The 19,371-nt window shown below is 45.6% G+C and overlaps 1 protein-coding gene across 6 annotated transcripts in view; it reads left to right on the top strand.

Annotated features, from left to right (window-relative positions):
* LOC124037995 (DENN domain-containing protein 1B-like) overlaps positions 1-19,371 on the top strand; it is a 183,812-nt gene that overhangs the window by 50,005 nt on the left and 114,436 nt on the right. For 4 of the 6 annotated variants that reach the window (XM_046353333.1, XM_046353331.1, XM_046353329.1 and 1 more), the window contains exon 3: positions 5,523-5,566. The exons of 1 other annotated variant lie outside the window; for it this stretch is intronic. In XM_046353333.1, coding sequence (XP_046209289.1) covers positions 5,523-5,566 — 44 coding nt within the window. Of the gene's footprint in view, positions 1-320; positions 367-5,522; positions 5,567-19,371 lie in introns of all 6 variants that reach the window. One more of the 6 variants, XM_046353330.1, reaches the window with a different exon arrangement.

Raw genomic sequence — 19,371 nt, 5'->3', positions numbered from 1 at the left:
GTACATTTCCTTATACTTTCCTGGGGCGGCAGGGAGCCGAGTGGTTAGAGCGTTGGGCCAGTAACCGGAAGGTTGCTGGATCAAATCCCCAAACTGACAAGGTAAAAATCTGTCTTTTTGCCCCAGAACAAGACAGTTAACCCACTGTTCCCTGGTAGACCGTCATTGTAAATAAGAATGTATTTTTAACTGACTTGCCTAGTTAAATAAAGGTTAAATATAGAAAATACAAAAAGCTCTGACTAAAATGGGTGCATTGTTGTGTTGTGTTTCCCAGAGCATGATGCTGCTTTATTTGTTGAAATGTTTTACCTTGTCAGAATTCCGTGCTGAAGATGGCCCATTTCTGGCTGCAGAAACTCAAAGGTTAGTGTAGTTTTCAATGCTTTTTGAAACTGGGAACTAGAGGGAAAAACACCACTTCTTAAGAGGTTGAAACATTCAACCGATGGGCACCAACCGTAGGGCATCAACATAATAATTGTTTTGCAATCTCTACCTTGCACAGTAATGTCGCTATCTCTAATATTTTATATCACCACGGGTTAAGAGGATTGAGAATCCAGTTCCCAAACCACTATTCAACAATCTGGTAAAAGCAGCTGTTGGCTCCACCCACTCCTATAACCCTTTTCTATTTGACACTCCTTCATTTTTCACTTAATAGTTAACATCTCTGTTTCCCTCCGCTTGTTGCTTCTATCCTTTCTTTGAAGTGGTGTCAGCTGAGAGAGAAGCCTAATCCTTTCCACCCTTTACCTATTAATCATACGCACACGCGCACACCCCTATCTCCCTTCCACCACTCACCTATTAACCCCCTCTGGCCCCCTTTTCAGCCCCTATCAAAGCGATGCGTATCGACTTTTAAAGACGGGCATCGGTGGGACGTCCAAACATTGATTTGCCACTGACCCTGGCTGCTGGTTGTCTCAGCTGCTGGGGGCTGACTGTGTGTTGCCTTGCCGCACAGCGCATGTCCCAGGTTAGCCACGCTTGAATCCCACAGGGATTAATGGACACACACACACACACACACACACACACACACACACACACACACACACACACACACACACACACACACACACACACACACACACACACACACACACACACACACACACACACACACACACACACACACACACACAGAGCCCCGCATTTTTTACACATGTAGGCCTATATGCTGGAAAACACAAACACGTATGTTGAGGGATCAATGGCCACTCCTGAGCTTGCTGGCACTCCCGTGCCTGCCTTCACTCGGGGTGTAAATAGAGGAATAGTACCCAGTGATGATAGCTGATAGCTAGGTGATTTCAATTGTCACCTACAGGAGAAAGAGATAGGGACTATGTGTGTCTGTCACACACTGGAGATGAAATACGCTATAGGTTGTTTTCCCCTTGTCACTCACTGTCAGAGCCAACATGTTCTCACTAATGGAGTGGATATTTGTTTTGGGAGGAAGTGGGGTTGTTTTATTTTGGTGTGAATGGAGATGTGTTGTAGGTGGAGTTGTGATGTGGACAGCAGCTTCTGTTAACACATCTTTATGGGGTCTGGCCTAGTTCAGGATATTGATAGGCTTGTTTTGATTACTGTTAGACTTCTGGTTTAGTTGTAGGACAATGACAAAGAGGAACTAGTGAAGTATGTGTGTCTGTATTCCAGCATACGTTTCTGTGCCCATATTTATTTGTGTGTGTGTGTGTGTGTGTGTGTGTGTGTGTGTGTGTGTGTGTGTGTGTGTGTGTGTGTGTGTGTGTTGTGTGTGTGTGTGTGTGTGTGTGTGTGTGTGTGTGTGTGTGTGTGTGTGTGTGTGTGTGTGTGTGTGTGTGTGTGTGTGTGTGTGAGCGCTAGGTCTGTTGTGATTAACATTTGTCTTTCTACCTCAGCAGCAGGGGCTTGTGGGTGGGAAGGGGGCAGCGGGGGTCTGCTTTACCCTCCAAACCTTCACCTTAACCCCTCCAGCCCCGCGGGCTCTAACACACGCCTGGCCTGGCTTACTACTACAATACAGCAGCAGGAGGGATGGGGGAAAGGGGGAGAGTCGGGGGATGAGAGGCTGAGCTGTACAGAGAATATTGAGAGACTGGATGAAGGTGAGAGGGGGTTAGGGAAAGGTAGAGAGAAGTGAGGGAGAGAGGGAATAGTGTGAGGGAAGGGAGTTAGGGAGAGTTATGGTCAGATGGAGAGAGAGTGGAAAGAGGCCCTCCCCTTTTCTCCCTTCATTCCTTCTCCTCTTTACTCCTCACTCTCAATCTCCCTCTCTTTCTCTCTGTCTGGCAGTGGTTCCCATCCTCTCACCCATAAAATCAGCATAAAATTGCCCTAACTCTGGCGGCTCAGGAGGGGGTTGGGGGGGTGGTATGTATTTGTGATGGAGTGTTTTATGTATTTGTGATGGAGGGGGGAGGGATGGTGGGTGTATATTTTGGGATGGAGTTCCCTAGGGGAGCAGAAAGTGTCTTTGTCAGGGCCTTTTCAGAGGAGGCCCGTGAAATCACGCAACAGGATTATGGAAGGCATCTTTGATTCTGTCTACACGCTCCTGTTGTCCTTTTCAGTGGGAAATATGGGGGTCTGTTTATTATGTGTGTATGTGTCCTTGCGAGAGGAAGATTATTGTTTAGTGTTCCAAAATTAAAATATTGATGCCAACATGACTGCTGTTGAAGTTCTAAATCCAAAAACAGAGTTTTCTTAGCCATTTGAACCAGTTTCCCAGACCCATATTAAAGTTGCAATCTACAGTTCCTCTATCCATTTTTGGACTTCTGAATTAATTAAATGTTCCCATTGATTCTTGAATAATATAACTAATAAAAGCCTCATGAGCTTAGATCCATTGTTGTACCCAATCAGAACCCAAAATATACACTTATTGCATGCCAATGTTGGTAAACAAACACTATATAGCCTCAAAACATGGTTAAAACTCTAATTTTGATATCATGGTTGGCCAGTCATTGTATCCATAGCTCTGTCTATGAATTTCAGAGTGGTTACATTTCTCCAGCCCTATCCCTCAGCTTTTCACCTAAACATTGGTGGGGATATTGAATTGATATTGTTTTAACTGCTGATTGCCGATTTAAGGCAATTTCTGGACTAAAAAACAGTTGCTGTGGTCTGTGTTCTGTAGCCCTAACATTGTGGTGAACTATGTTTACCAGAAGCCCCTCTGATAGTGACACTACGGCTGTGAGCTCTTCCTCATGTAGACTTTGTGCTAGACCTGCAGGACGTTCAGCAGGACGCAATGTTTTGGATCGTTCAGATAGAAATTGGCTTTGTAGAACAAGCATGCCTCTATGACATGAAGAATAAGGAATTTAGTCGTCTCTATTCGTGCTATTTCTATCTGCAATGTTCAACAACATTGAACTAGCCCTGGTGATATAAAAAGTATTTGTTTGCGTTTTCAAATGCTTTCGAAGAGCTTGAGATGGCTAAACGAGCATTGTGGGGTGGGTTTTAAACTTTTGGAATGATTCCTTTGTCATGATCTCTGCCATGATGTAGTCTAGACCTGTCTGCAGGTACATACAGTGGGGCAAAAAAGTTTAGTCAGCCACCAATTGTGCAAGTTCTCCCACTTAAAAAGATGAGAGAGGCCTGTAATTTTCATCATAGGTACACTTCAACCATGACAGACAAAATGAGATAAAAAAATCCAGAAAATCACATTATAGGATCTTTAATGAATGTATTTGCAAATTATGGTGGAAAATAAGTATTTGGTCAATAAAAGTTTATCTCAATACTTTGTTATATACCCTTTGTTGGCAATGACAGAGGTCAAACGTTTTCTGTAAGTCTTCACAAGGTTTTCACACACTGTTGCTTGTATTTTGTCCCATTCCTCCATGCAGATCTCTAGAGCAGTGATGTTTTGGGGCTGTTGCTGGGAAACACGGAATTTCAACTCCCCCAAAGATTTTCTATGGGGTTGAGATCTGGAGACTGACTAGGCCACTCCAGGACCTTGAAATGCTTCTTACGAAGCCACTCCTTCGTTGCCCGGGCGGTGTGTTTGGGATCATTGTCATGCTGAATGACCCAGCCACGTTTCATCTTCAATGCCCTTGCTGATAGGAGGTTATCACTCAAAATCTCACGATACATGGCCCCATTCATTCTTTCCTTTACACGGATCAGTCGTCCTGGTCCCTTTGCAGAAAAACAGCCCCAAAGCGTGATGTTTCCACCCCCATGCTTCACAGTAGGTATGGTGTACTTTGGATGCAACTCAGCATTCTTTGTCCTCCAAACACGACGAGTTGAGTTTTTACCAAAAAGTTATATTTTGGTTTCATCTGACCATATGACATTCTCCCAATCTTCTTCTGGATCATCCAAATGCTCTCTAGCAAACTTCAGAAGGGCCTGGACACGTCTGGCACTGCAGGATTTGAGTCCCTGGCGGCGTAGTGTGTTACTGATGGTAGGCTTTGTTACTTTGGTCCCAGCTCTCTGCAGGTCATTCACTAGGTCCCCCGTGTGGTTCTGGGATTTTTGCTCACCGTTCTTGTGATCATTTTGACCCCACGGGGTGAGATCTTGCGTGGAGCCCCAGATCGAGGGAGATTATCAGTGGTCTTGTATGTCTTCCATTTCCTAATAATTGCTCCCACAGTTGATTTTCTTCAAACCAAGCTGCTTACCTATTGCAGATTCAGTCTTCCCAGCCTGGTGCAGGTCTACAATTTTGTTTCTGGTGTCCTTTGACAGCTCTTTGGTCTTGGCCATAGTGGAGTTTGGAGTGTGACTGTTTGAGGTTGTGGACAGGTGTCTTTTATACTGATAATAAGTTCAAACAGGTGCCATTAATACAGGTAACGAGTGGGGGACAGAGGAGACTCTTAAAGAAGTTACAGGTCTGTGAGAGCCAGAAATCTTGCTTGTTTGTAGGTGACCAAATACTTATTTTCCACCATAATTTGCAAATAAATTCATTAAAAAATCCTACAATGTGATTTTCTGGATTTTTTTTATCATTTTGTCTGTCATAGTTGAAGTGTACCTATGTTGAAAATTACAGGCCTCTCTCATCTTTTTAAGTGGGAAAACTTGCACAATTGGTGGCTGACTAAATCCTTTTTTGCTCCACTGTGTATATATATATATTTATATGTATATACGTGTGTATGTGTGTATGTATATATGTACGTGTGTATATGTGTGTGTGGGTAATATATATATTTATTTTCATTGTGAATTATATGTGCAGGTCTGATTTCCACGCGTCCAAACAGGGATGATGTGGTGTATAATATCACATCATATCTACATGAAGGAGAGGCATTAGCATATTGGAGACACACATCCTCCATCTCTCCACGGTGTTAGCTAGCTGGTGCTACTGTATGTGTGTATTGTTGGTGTGTGTCTGTGCCGACTGGCGGCAGCCACCCTTGCCTCCACCCCCTCATTAATATGTATATGTTCTGAGGCAGCGCTGCGAAGGCTGTGTTTCTCACCGCTGATTAATGCTGTCTGTCAATTACCTCCAGATCCTGCCGTGCTGTGGAGCTTCCCCCAGGACTACACAGACCAGGTTGGAGACACACACACACACACACACACACACACACACACACACACACACACACACACACACACACACACACACACACACACACACACACACACACACACACACACACACACACACACACACACACACACACACACACACACACTCCTCCTTCTCTATCCCGCTCTCCTCTCACTCGCTTTCTCTCATGGTGATACCCCTTCTCCCTCAACCTCTCTCTCTCGCTCCCTGCCTCCCTCCTTTCCGTACTCAACCTGCCATCTAGTGCTACCCCCCCCACCCTGTACCTCCACCCCCCACCACCACCACCGGCTGTTGCTGATAATGAAGGCAGTGAGCAGGTCTTCAATAACGGACGAATCAGTAATTATCGCGCAACCATGACAGGAATGCGCACCTCTGTTTCCTCGCTCTCTCTGTCTTCCTTTCTGTCTTCTTTTTACCGTCTTTCTGCTTTCTGTTCTTTCTTCTTTTCTGTCTCTCTGTCCCATTCACTCTCTCGGTCTCGTGTCTAATCAACCCCAAAAACACCACTAGGGTCTAAAGAGACCTTAAAGCCTTCCTCCCAGTGCCTAAACCGACACTTATTTCAAATCCTGTCATTTGACAACATCCAACATGAGAGGGTGAAGCTGGCGATTAATTTATGCAGGTTGGAAAAGGAAACGGATACGGATCTGTTGCATTACAAACAGGTGTCGTACTGAGGGTTATTTTTGCTCGATGCTATTTAGCACGGTTGACCATGACGTACCAGTGATTCGAAGTGTCGTACTGCTATTAGTTTCCCTGTTAGTCGTCGCTACCTGCCTTTTCATTACCATTGAATGAAAGAGCATTAAATCCAAATGGTGTCTTGTTCTTTGTCTCTGACTTAGATTTTCCCAGAATGACAGTTTAGCACCACAGTCCCAGCTAATAATAAGGATCATACATTAGAAGACCGTGCTAAAATGTGCATTTGTCGAAGATAACAAATTATGCACGGCTGTCTAAGTAAATGACAAAAAAATGGCAATACTGGTTGTCATTTTGGTAGTGATCTTTGACTCTACAAGCTGCGTGTGTGTGTGAGCTGTGGGTCTACCACTGCCATATTGTGGTCCTAAAAGCACGGCATGAGCGGGGGTCTAGAGGGATGCGGCGGAGGTATGGACCATATTGTGGTGTGACCAGGCCAGTGTGTTGAAAGGTGTTGGAACACACACAGGTCTTGGAGCAGAGCAGTGGGCAGACTGCAGCTGATCACAGAAAGAGAGAGAAACTAGAATGGAAGAGTAGAGGGAGAGATGAATATGCGTAGGCTAACTGTGTGTGTGTGTGTGTGTGTGTACGTACCACAGCAGGGAAGAAACGGCTTTGAAGAATCAACGGGTTGTAGAGACGCTCCCGGCTCTGTCTGTCTGCGGCTCTGTGTGTGTGTGTGTGTGTGTGTGTGTGTGTGTGTGTGTGTGTGTGTGTGTGTGTGTGTGTGTGTGTGTGTGTGTGTGTGTGTGTGTGTGTGTGTGTGTGTGTGTGTGTGTGTGTGTGTGTGTGTGTGTGTCACAATGCGATATTATCACGATACTTCGGTGCCGATGCGATATGCATTGCAGTTATATACTGTGATTTTTACAGCGATTCGAGGTTCCAAACCTATTGCTGCAGAAAGACAAGAGGGAGCCATGAGAAAACGAGTTTCAGTCAGAGAAATAAAAGCGCTGAAAACAAATTGGCTCCCTATTTAAAAAGAAGCTCGAGAACAAGCTCTGAAGGAAAATATTGAAGTTTTGGTGCAGCTACAGGCAAATAGTGCAAATCACGGGCATTTGATTTAAGTAACAAAAGTGTTTCCCCCCACTCGCTATCTCTGTTTCTCTCTGTTGTTGACCAGCTTGTGCGTGTGGATAAGATGGCTAGTGTAGCTATTGCGTGGTGTGACTGTGTGCAGACGGCATGGCCTTTCCTCCCGTCGGCAGCCAGAAAGGCCTGTATACTATTCACACAGCTCATTACCAGGAATTGGGCTCCTTTTCCTCTTTGTGGCTCCACGCTGCGGCCGTGAGGAGAGGAGCTGCAGTCAGTCAATCAGTCAGTCATTCCTCTTTTCTCCAGGAGAGTAGCAGCATATGGCTGCAGATGCTAACAGTCTCCGCAGGCCTCCTTTTGTTTGGCCTGGTATTGTTGCCCGGCGTAATGACAGTTGTAGGATCGAGGTGGAGGGGTTAGTCTACCCCTGGGGAGGGAGGGGAGGAGGCAGGCAGGCAGGCAGACAGACAGACAGGAGTGTGGATTATGGAAATATGAATGGATTTTTTTCTGTTCTGTGGTTGAATAGAGGCTCAAAGGAGAGCAGGCTGCAGGCTGGCACGCCAGGGCGGATAAATATGAAGTGAGAAACGCTCTCTCCATCTCTCACTCTCTCCATGTTTCGTTCGCTCTTTTTTTTCTTTCCCTCCTGCTCCCTCAACCCCTGAGACTCTTGATGTCCTGGTCATCTACAGCTGCCATGTGGAGAGGAATAGAGAAGGGGAAAGAGAGAGATGGCTGAAGCATATATTTGAATCGTAAGAAGGATTTTTTTTTTTTTTTAAATAAAATAGACAGATGGAAAGTTTCCTCTCAGATCTCATCCCAAAGTTCTTAAAAAATAGGAGACACACATACACACACAGTCTTGTATAACTAACCTTGTGGGGGGACACAATTCAGTCCCTTTAAAAATAATATTTTACCTGACCCAAAAACCCTATCCCTAGCTCCTAACCTTAACCCTAAAACTAACCTTAATCCCAAAACCCCCTACAAATAGCATTTGACCCCAATTGATCATCATTTTGTTCATTTACTATTCTTGTGGGGACTTCTGGTCCACACACACACACACACACACACACACACACACACACACACACACACACACACACACACACACACACACACACACACACACACACACACACACACACACTGGTCTCTGTCTCTGTTTCTCTGTCTCTGTTTCTCTCTCTCTTTTGCACACACACAGGGATGATATTCTCCAAACTTATCAGGGCATTGAGTCATGCTGATAGCCTCTCTGTGTGTCTCTCCCTCTCTGTCTTTTCTCCCATTTCTTCTCAGTGGCAGCTGTGGCAGGAAATTACAAATGACACCTAAAACAGCAGTTTTCTGCATGTGTTATTACATTAGTCCCAGATAAATGCAGTACAACGTTTACAGTACTGGATACTGCTACTATAGAGTAAACCTGTACCACGGCTACATATTCAACAATCCAATGGTGTGTTTTTACCCTAACACCTCTTTGGTGTGTGTTTAGAAGCAGAGAGAGACAAAGGCAGAGAGACTCAGAGAGGCAGAGAGACTCAGAGAGGCAGAGAGACTCAGAGAGGCAGAGAGACTCAGAGAGGCAGAGAGACTCAGAGAGGCAGAGAGATGGAAGCAGAGCGAGAGACCAATAGGCAGACCAACAGACAGTGTGGTCTCAGTCAGTAGAGAAATGGAAAGAGCCAGTGTTGTTGTCCCAGGGGTCTCCTCTCTCAGAGCAGATATTAGTCTATCTCTGACACCATGGCGCATCAGAGCATCCACACTGACACCATATGATTGGTGGACCCATCCCTGGGCCGGGGAGGGTGAGCATCAGAGGGGAGAGTGATGGGGTAACATGGGGAAGGAGGAAGAGAAACGCAGGGGCAGGGGGTAGACTGACAGTTGGGCGTAGGCGTGGGAGGCAGGGGAGAGGGGAAGGCATATGGAGTGATGGGGTGAGAATAGGGGCCTTGCCAGCGCTACGGTTGCTGCTGTTATGACGGCCGTTTTTGTAGGGCTGTAACGGGGTGATGAGCAGTGAGAGATGAGGAAAGAGGCGGTGTGTGTGTGTGTTTATGTCTTCACTTCTGCGTCTGTGTGTGTCGAGGGGTCTCGTCTTTCTCCTTCACTGCACCCTGACAGCAGTGTCAGACAAGGCCCTATAATGTGTGTGTGTGTGTTTATCTGTCTCTAGCCCCTCAATGCCCGCTCTCTGGGGTGTTGTGGGGCACTACCTAATGGAAAGACTCGCCCCGCTGAGCTGGCCTTTATACAGGCACTCCTCTGGACATCTAACTGATGGCCTTCGTTGCTCATGGGTCCTGATTACACTGACCCCTGGGCTGCTTCTTAGGAGAGGTAGAGGGGAGGAGAGAGCAGGGGCGGAGTGGGAGATGAGGGGAGAGAGTGAAGAGAAGAAAGTAAAGCGCAGGAGAGGAGAGAACTGCGGCGAGGAAAGGAAAGGGGAGTGGAGGGTGTGTTTTTGGCAGTCGTGGAAAGGGATAGGGCACTGCAGGTATATGTTGGCAACCTAGTCCTCTACCAGATTCTGTTCTAAAAACAGGGAGGTGTTCTGGTAAAGAACTATGATGTTCCGCAAACAGAACAGAGATTGTGGAACAAGGTAGACCTTTTGGTCACATGGTGTCTCATAGTTTCTTCCACCTTATAGTCTATAGCCTGTTTCACTATGGCTATATCATTGCTACACTACCTGTGTTTTCTACAAGCACATAGAGTAGTCAGCCAAATAGAAAAAGTAGCCAGCCAAGCTCCCCCAGGCTTTCCCCCCTGAGTTAAGACATTTTTGCAGAACAAGCTCTATTTTGGTGGCCTCTGGTAAATTCTAATGCCTCTATTCCATCTGAAACACGCAGTGAAATGATTGAAAACGTTTAGTTTACCTCCCTGTTGTGGTATCGTGTTTACAGTTTAAGTGACTAAAAATGAATGAATTCAGACTATAATGGACAGATGGCCACTGTTTTGCAAGCTCTGACCCAATGTTGCTTTTTTGTGATTATTTTGTTGTTTATTTGTACTTTATTTTCACGAAATGTATCCACTATTATTTCTTACAATCAACAAATCAAAACAATCTTTGAACATCAGATCGGCAGTTACTTATCCAAATTCTGGCTTCAACTTTCACTCATCTGCACTGGGCTCTGTCTGTAATTCCGACCCAATTTTTGGGCTACCCAATAGAAAATGCTGGCGGTACATAGGCAAGAACAGGGTATCCTGGTGAGATTAAGACAAAGGAAACACCCAGCTACCCTTCCCTCCATTCTACTGGTCAATGCACAGTCACTTGATAATAAGATGGCTGTCCTCCGATCACGGATTCGCTACCAAGGGGACTAATGCCCAACTTACATCAACACGTCTCCAACTCCACTAGGGGCGATAAAGCCCGAGACGACTGTTATTCTACCCGCAAGCACACAAGGCCCTCCCTCGTTCGCCATTCACTAAATCAGATTACGACTCTGTACTCCTGTTCCTGTTTTCATGCAGAAACTCAAACAGGGAGTACCTTTGACTCGCTCGGTTGAGAAATTGTCACCAGAATCAGAGATTATGCTACAGGACTGCTTTAGCACTGGTTGGAATACGTTTCGAGACTCCGCTGAATAACATTGACGAGCTAAGCACCTCTGTGACTGGCTTCATTAGAATTTAGAATTTCCCAATAAAATACCCCTGGATTAACACGGAGATTGGTGCTAAAGGACAGGGTTAATGCACATAGAGCTATCGTACACAACCCTGAGGCTACGGCCGAGGACCGGAATAAGTACAAGTCCCACTATGACCTCCGCAGAGTCATCAATTGAGCAAAAGGACAATATAGGAATAAGGTGGAATCATATTACACCGGCTCCCACGCCTGCTGCATGTGGCAGGGGCTACAGTCCATTACGGATTACAAAGACCCAACCGTTTTCAGCCCAACGATGCCTCTCTACCAGACAAACTCAATGCATTTGATTTATGTTTTGACAACAACAACATTGTGCCGGGTGTGAGGGCCGTCACCGAACTAGAAGATTGCGTGATCTCAGTTTCCGAGGCCAATGTGAGAAAGGTCTTTTATTGCGGTCGGGTCCCAGTGGTATTCCAGGGCACATTCTTAGAGCACGCGAAGAACATCTGGCTGGCATCCACACTCACAGTAATTTTCACCTCTCTTTGTCCCAGTCTGTAATCCCCACATGTTTTAAGATGACCACCATCATTCCTGTCCCTATGAACCCTAATCATTAAGTGCTTTGAGAGGCTGGTTATGGCATACATTAACTCCACCATCTCAGACGTGCTAGACCCACTCCAATTTGCATACCGCCCCCAACAGATCCATAGATTATGCAATCTCAATTTCTCTCCACCCTGCCCTCACCCACCCACCCACCTTAGTCCCCTCCTGTACTTCCTGTTCACCCATGACGGGGCTGTATTGGAGCGGGTCGAGAGCTTCAAATTCCTTGGCGTCCAAATCACTAAAGACTTAAAATGGTCCAAACACGGGTACAGTCGTGAAGAAGGCGCAACAGTGCCTCCTTCCCCTCAGGAGGTTTAGAGAGTTTGGCATGGGCCCTCAAATCCTCAAAGATCTATAGCTATACCATTGAGAGCATCTTGACTGGTGTAACAACACCTGCACAGGATTGGTACATTCGAACATCACACCTGGGGGACGGGTACAGGATGGCAGCAACAACTGCCCAAGAAGGCACAATCCATCAGTGCTCAGACTGTCCGCAATAGACTGAGAAAGGCTGGACTGAGGGCTTGTTGGCCAGGTTGTAAGGCAGGTCCTCACCAGACATCACCGGCAACCATGTTGTCTATGGGCACAAACCCACCGTCACTTTAAAACGTTACTATCTGACAAGTCTTGATGGACTTCATAACGTAAATACAAACTCAATTTTTTTGTTTACTTGTCCCGATGCGATACCATGAGTATATAATTATGTTGTATGATTTTTGAATGGCAAGGATATGAGATCGACATTACTCAGTCAGTTTGACACCTTTTGTAAACTAGTCAAGCTTGCTGTTCATTAAAGCACATGAATTTGCCCCTCCTTGGCTGCATATGAAACACGCAAGATTCCAACGTTAACTTTTTTCGATGACACGTGCATCTCCAAGCTTACTGGCTAACAATCTATGGGTCTGAACATAATTTCTTCTCGCCCAGACATGGTGTAGTTCTTAAAGTGCAACTGACAGCATTTTAACAACATGAAATCTTATTACAATCTGTTCATATACACCCGGAAGAATATTTTGAATTAAATGTATTTATTACATTTTCTGACGAGAGCACTGAGAATGGGAATTTTCACATTTTCATTTGGCATTTCTGAAAATTCTACAGCAATATAAGGTTGGAATTAAGTAACAAATAAGTAACAAATAAGTAACAAATCTATGAGTACGGGACAGAAAGATTTGGAGTGGAAGAGGCAAAAGGCGGGAGAAAGGTTCCAACCCCACCAGTTTCCAGAAGGCAACAAGAAATCAAGCGCCTCGTTCAAGAAAGGCGGCAGCTTAAGAAACAGTGGAAGAAGGCCTCGGAAGTGGAAAAGGAGGGCATAGAGGCACTTCAAGCTGACATCAAAACCCGGTTGGCATCCCTCCGTAGAGCAGAGAACCTACGGAAACGCAGAAGGAAAAAAGAACAAACTAGAACTCGATTCTATAAAGATCCCTTCAAGTTCCTTAAAAGTCTCTTCACAAAAGAAAAAAGTGGAGCTCTAAAAACAACAAAGAAAGACCTAGAGGAGCACCTGAGAATAACAAACGTTGACTCAAAGCGACATGAACATCTGGCCATCCCATCAGATATCCCACCCATTGAACCCCGGAACATCATATTGAGACCAGCCCTCCGACATGGAAAGAGGTGGAAGACACAGTTCGACGGGCAAGAACAGCATCAGGCCCGGGGCCAAATGGAGTCCCGTACAAAGTGTATAAGAACACACCAGACGTCCTGAGGTTCCTCTGGAGGCTTATGAGAACAGCTTGGCAGAAGAAGATAATACCCAAAGTGTGGCGTAGGGCAGGCGGGGTCCTGATCCCTAAGGAGAAGGATGCAGTGAACATCAGCCAATTCCGCCCAATCTCCTTACTGAATGTCGAGGAAAAATCTTCTTTAGGGTCATTGCCCAGAGGATGGCTGAGTACCTACAAAGGAATACGTACGTCGATGCATCTGTACAGAAGGCAGGAATATCAGGGTTCTCTGGCTGCTTGGAACATTCCAGCATGATCTGGCATCAGATCCAAATGGCCAAGGTGGAGAAAAGGGACCTCCATGTAGTCTTCCTCGACCTCGCCAATGCATTTGGCTCTGTGCCCCATGAACTCCTGTGGTCTGCCTTCAGATTTTTCCACATACCGGACACCATCACAAACCTGGTGAAGTCGTACTTCCAGGATCTGCAGTTCTGCTTCACCACCTCAGAGTTCACCACCTCATGGCAGTGCCTGAATGTAGGTATAATGGCGGGATGTACCATTTCTCCGTTGGTATTCACAATGGCAATGGAGGTTATCATCAGATCCTCAAAATGGGTTGCTGGTGGACAGCGAGTCGACTCTGGTTTCCGCCTCCCTCCACTCAGAGCCTACATGGACGACATTACAACATTGACCACCACTGTCCCATGCACCAGGAGACTGCTCAGAAAACTTGAGGAGAACATCAGCTGGGCCCGTATGAAGATTAAACCATCCAAGTCACGCAGCATCTCGATTGTGAAGGGAGTACTCTCTGACCTGAAATTCTTCATCGGAGATGACCAAATCCCAACAGTGTCTGAGCAGCCGGTAAAAAGCCTTGGAAGGTGGTATGATGCAAGCCTGAAGGACAAAGACCAGGTGCAACAGCTGCGCAAAGACATCAGTAGTAGCCTACAGTCCATCGACAACACCCAGCTACCTGGAAAGTTAAAGGCCTGGTGTCTGCAGTTTGGTCTCCTACCCCGGGTGTTGTGGCCCTTAGCACTGTATGAGGTTCCAATCTCAACAGTGGAGAAGATGGAAAGAGGAGTCACAGGCTACTTAAAGAAGTGGCTTGGAGTTCCACGATGCCTTACCACCATAGGCCTCTATGGAGATGGTGTCCTCAAGCTGCCCCTCACCAGTCTAACAGAGGAATTCAAGTGTGCAAAAACCAGGCTCCAAATGACACTGAATGAATCTCGAGACCCAGTGGTGAGCAACAACGCGCCGACCTTGGCAACTGGGCGCAAATGGAGGCCAGGAAAAGCAGTCCAGGAGGCAACAGCAGCCCTCAGACATGCTGACATTGTGGGTCATGTTCAGCAAGGGAGAGGAGGCCTTGGGCTAACTAGCCGTGCTGCTTGGAGTAAGGCCACTGCACCAGAGCGGCGGAAGATGGTAGTGCAGGAAGTACGCCATCAGGAGGAGGCTGCAAGGTGGGCCAAGGCAGTCTCTCTTGCCAAACAGGGACAGTGGACTCGATGGGACAGTGTGGAGAAGAGGAAGATCAGCTGGAAGGATCTGTGGGCCATGGAAGCGAGGCGGTTGAGCTTTTCCATCAGAGCAACATATGACGTCCTTCCAACACCAGTTAATCTTCACCAATGGTATGGCGAAGATCCGGACTGTGCCCTCTGTTCCATGCCAGCCAACCTCAGGCACATTCTCACAGGCTGTAAAACAAGCCTCGCCCAAGGACGCTACACTTGGCGTCACAACCAAGTCCTTAAAAACCTTGCGTCCGCCCTGGAGGACAAGCGAGCTGCCACCAACTCCCTACCACCCACAGCAGCATCACACTCCTTACGGACAAACTTTGTCCGCGAAGGGGCTAAACCACCGAAGAGCGGCTCTACACCATTAGAGCGAGACCAGCTGCGCTTGGCCCGCGACTGGAAAATGCTAGCTGACATTGGCCGGCAACTTGTGTTTCCTCCGGAGATCGCAACCACCACCCTAAGACCTGACATGGTGCTCTGGTCCCGTTCACTCAATAAGGTCTTCATCATTGAGCTCACAGTACCCTGGGAAAACTCAGTAGATGAGGCTTATGAGCGAAAACATCTGCGCTATGCTGATCTAGCTGCCGAAGCACGGCATCATGGCTGAAACACAGAAGTCCGACCAGTGGAGGTGGGCTGCAGAGGTTTTGTGGCAACATCTACAACCAGACTGCTTAGAGACCTGGGAATTAAGGGCCAGAGCCAGCGTTCGGCAATCAAAGCTGTATCAGAGGCGGCAGAAGGCAGCAGTCAGTGGCTCTGGATGAAGAGGAAAGACCCCAGCTGGGCCCCGAAGTGAGAGGGCCAGGAGGTATGCGGTCAACAATGATTGACTCAGGGAGGAGGACGCCCCTGCCATGCATAGTCCCATGGGATGTTTGCTATCAACAACAAGGCAACTCCTATGACTAATTGGGAATGGGACGCAAGCGTAGGATTGATCACCCTGTCGCTGGCCGCCTTTGAGGAGGGTGTATAGTGTGAAAGGCCGAAACACCCTAGGAACCAAAGGTACACTACTGACGATGCGCTCCCCAAATTTCACCACGCTCACTGTTCATTAACTCTTGGAAGTGCTTGCACAAAGGATAGTAACATCTCATCCTGTGTTCTTGGAATCTGGAAAGTGGCTGTGCATTTGGACAATTAATAGACATTGCAGTAAATTAACCTAGGACCGTAGTTTATGCAGACTGGTGCGCCATAGCCAATCAGAGGTACAGTAGGGCCTATATGCAAACAAGCCATTTGCCACAAGGGCCTGCCATTATTCACTTTGAACTTGACTGTGTGTTTACAGGCAGTTGCAACAGCGCGACTTCAGATCATTAGAATGCATTCAGCAGTAGTCACACAATACACTTGAATGGATTTCAGCAAATATGTAGCTAAATGCCACTGGAGTCCTCATATATTTGGAAACTTTACAGTCCTATTGATCAAACAACCATAAATAGGTAGGTTATGTTTCCCTATATGCACATCGACAAGATCAACGACTAATGCTAGCCAGTGCAATATGAGCTAAAATCTAACGAAGGAACAATCGATAAACCCTCTCAAACTTGTTCAGCTAGTTGGCCGTCAAAATTGCACTGATAAACGATGAGGAATAGCCTGCTCGTTCCTTCTGCAGCTTGCCTGCCAGTGAATGCAGTGTCCCAACAATGCACCCAAGCTTACTGGCTATAGTTAGCTAGCTAGCTAGCTACTTCCAGACCTAAAGGTGAGAACACCTCACTGAACGTTTTACTCGCCCTGGCAGAGCTGGGAAGGCCGTTTACCTGTTATATTGAGCGTTAGTGACGAACTATAACTTTTTTTGCCCACGTTTACTGACACCGGCCACATTCAGCGGGTGTTGCGCCTATGCAAATTCATCAGTTATTCTGCGTTCTGGCACACTTGGACGAGTGCTCTGAAAACGGAGTAAATAGCTAGCCTGGGTGAATTTGCGAACATGAGAAATGCTAACTGGAGAACAGTTGTTCAGCATAGCTAGCTAGCTAGCAAAGTGATTCACATTTCTTGCTAGCTAACCAAATGACACGTGCATCTATAGCTGAGTCATTGAAACTGAAACAGTGCACCCTGAATGGAGGCAGCAAACGATGTACCAGGCCAGCTGTGATTTACAACCTGATAGCAATATTTTTTTGGACCAAGAAATGTATTGGTGAATTATATTAATCATTATATTAATCATTGAACTGCATCCATCAATTCTGCCAACAATGCCGTTGTGTACGTCATGGAATGATGAATCAAATAAAAACTATATTTTCAAAGCTCTTATAAAGTTGGTTTTGTAGCAAAAATTGGGAGTTTTATATTATTGACTGATATGATTTTGTGTTTGTTTCATACCAGTCAAAAGTTTGGACATGTTTTTAATGAAATAACACACATGGAATCATGTAGTAACCAAAAATGTTTTAAACAAATCAAAATATATTTTAGTTTCTTCAAAGTAGCCACCCGTTGCCTTGATGAAAGCTAATAGCATTTCAATCGGTCACTCACTCTGAGACCTTGAAGTAGGGGGCCAAGGGCCACGGCTTTTGTAGAGCGATAGGTAAAGGTTCTTCGAGGGTGACTGTTGTCGATGTGTGCCTGGTTCGAGCACAGGTTGGGGCGAGGAGAGGGACGGAAGCAAGACAGTTACACGGAGATCATCTGTTCACCTACTCTGTGTCTCACAAAGACACTGCGGTTGGAACCAAAAATCTAAAAATGTGTACTCATCAATGTGTACTCATCAGACCAAAGGACAGATTTCCACTGGCCCAAGCAAGTCTCTTCTTCTTATTGTTGTCCTTTTAGTAGTGGTTTCTTTGCAGCAATTCGACCACGAAGGCCTGATTCACGCAGTCTCCTCTGAACAATTGATATTGAGATGTGTCTGTTACCTGAACATTTATTTGGGCTGCAATCTGAGATGCAGTTAACTCTAATGATGTTGACCTCTGCAGCAGAGGTAACTCTGGGTCTTCCTTTCCCGTGGCGGTCCTCATGAGAGCCAGTTTCATCACAGCGCTTCATGGTTTTTGCAACTTCACTTGAAGAAACTTTCAAAGTTCTTGAAATGTTCTGTATTGACTGATCTTCATATCTTAAAGTAATGTTGGTCTATCATTTCTCTTTGCTTATTTGAGCTATTCTTGTCATAATATGGACTTGGTCTTTTACCAAATAGGGCCACCCGTATACCACCCGTACCATGTCACAACACAACGGATTGGGTGAAACGCATTTAAGGAAAGAAATTCCACAAATTACATTCCAGTTGACTACCTTATGAAGCTGGTTGAGAGAGTGCCAAGAGTGTTTAAAGCTGTCATCAAGGCAAAGGGTGGCTATTTAGAAGAATCTCAAATTAACTTTTTTTCTTACTACATGAATCCATATGTGTTATTTCATAGTTTTGATGCCTTCACTATTATTCTACAATGTAGAAAATAGTAAAAATAAAGAAAAACCTTGAATGAGTAGGTGTCCATACTCTTGACTGGTACTGTATATGCAAAGTAGTTAAAACACTTGTCAGTTCCACTTAAATGTATTGGGGTCATGCGGGGCCCATGGGTTGGCACGCTTCATCTGTATATTCAGCTATTAATAGGTTACATTTGGTTATGATATGTATTAAAAAGCTGTGTATTATTATTTAGCAATGCAATTTATTACTCTAGATTTGAAGATACGACACTGCCCCTTTAAGACAAATTTTCCAATAGAGATATCGAAATGGCTACAGTAGTCTAGCCAAGACAAATGCTAGGTGTATTTTTGTTGCTTTCTTTTTGCAGGCTTAGTATCAACAGTAGCCAGCATATTGCTAGTATGTTCACTATTGAAGGTTTGCTTTTGTAAACCACTTTCCGTAAAATAAAGTTTATCGATGTCCGCTTCTTTTTGCTTTGGACACAGCTCACGTGTGCTGTGTGAAAGCAGCAACTTCTGTACTGCTTGAGAAGTGGTGCTTGAATGAACGGCCAATCATATTGCTCAGATGCAAAACGCATGTCGGGTCAGTGACTGACGTGTTCCAGTATCCCAACACGATTTCGCTGGCCCCAGTCCAGCAGGGCATCGTTAATGTCGGACCCTGTAAGCAAAATAAATGGCGCCACAAAACAATAGGCTAAGTGGATTTCGACCTACCACATTATATGGGACCAAGGGCGTCGTTAAGGAGGGGGGGGGGGGAAATGTTTAGAGAATTATTTTTTTATCATTTAAAAAATGTTAGACCAAAAAAAAATGTGTGATTAAATTAAGACGTATAACCATAATCAGATCAGGCATCTCTACCCAACCATCTCATTTGAGTAGCCTAGCTATCCAATATAGCTAGCTTGCTATCTTCAGGGAGCTGCCTACCGTGGACTCACTCGGCTCGGTCAGAGCAGTAATTATTAACATGATGATGATGCACTACCACTACCAGCTATGGCTAGCTAATTAGCTATTATTATAACTGTTTTC

This window comes from Oncorhynchus gorbuscha, linkage group LG06 (assembly GCF_021184085.1).
Source record: "Oncorhynchus gorbuscha isolate QuinsamMale2020 ecotype Even-year linkage group LG06, OgorEven_v1.0, whole genome shotgun sequence".
Classification (NCBI taxonomy): Eukaryota; Metazoa; Chordata; class Actinopteri; order Salmoniformes; family Salmonidae; genus Oncorhynchus; species Oncorhynchus gorbuscha.
Note: the sequence above shows the minus strand (reverse complement) of the source record. Positions and strands in the feature narration are given on the sequence as shown.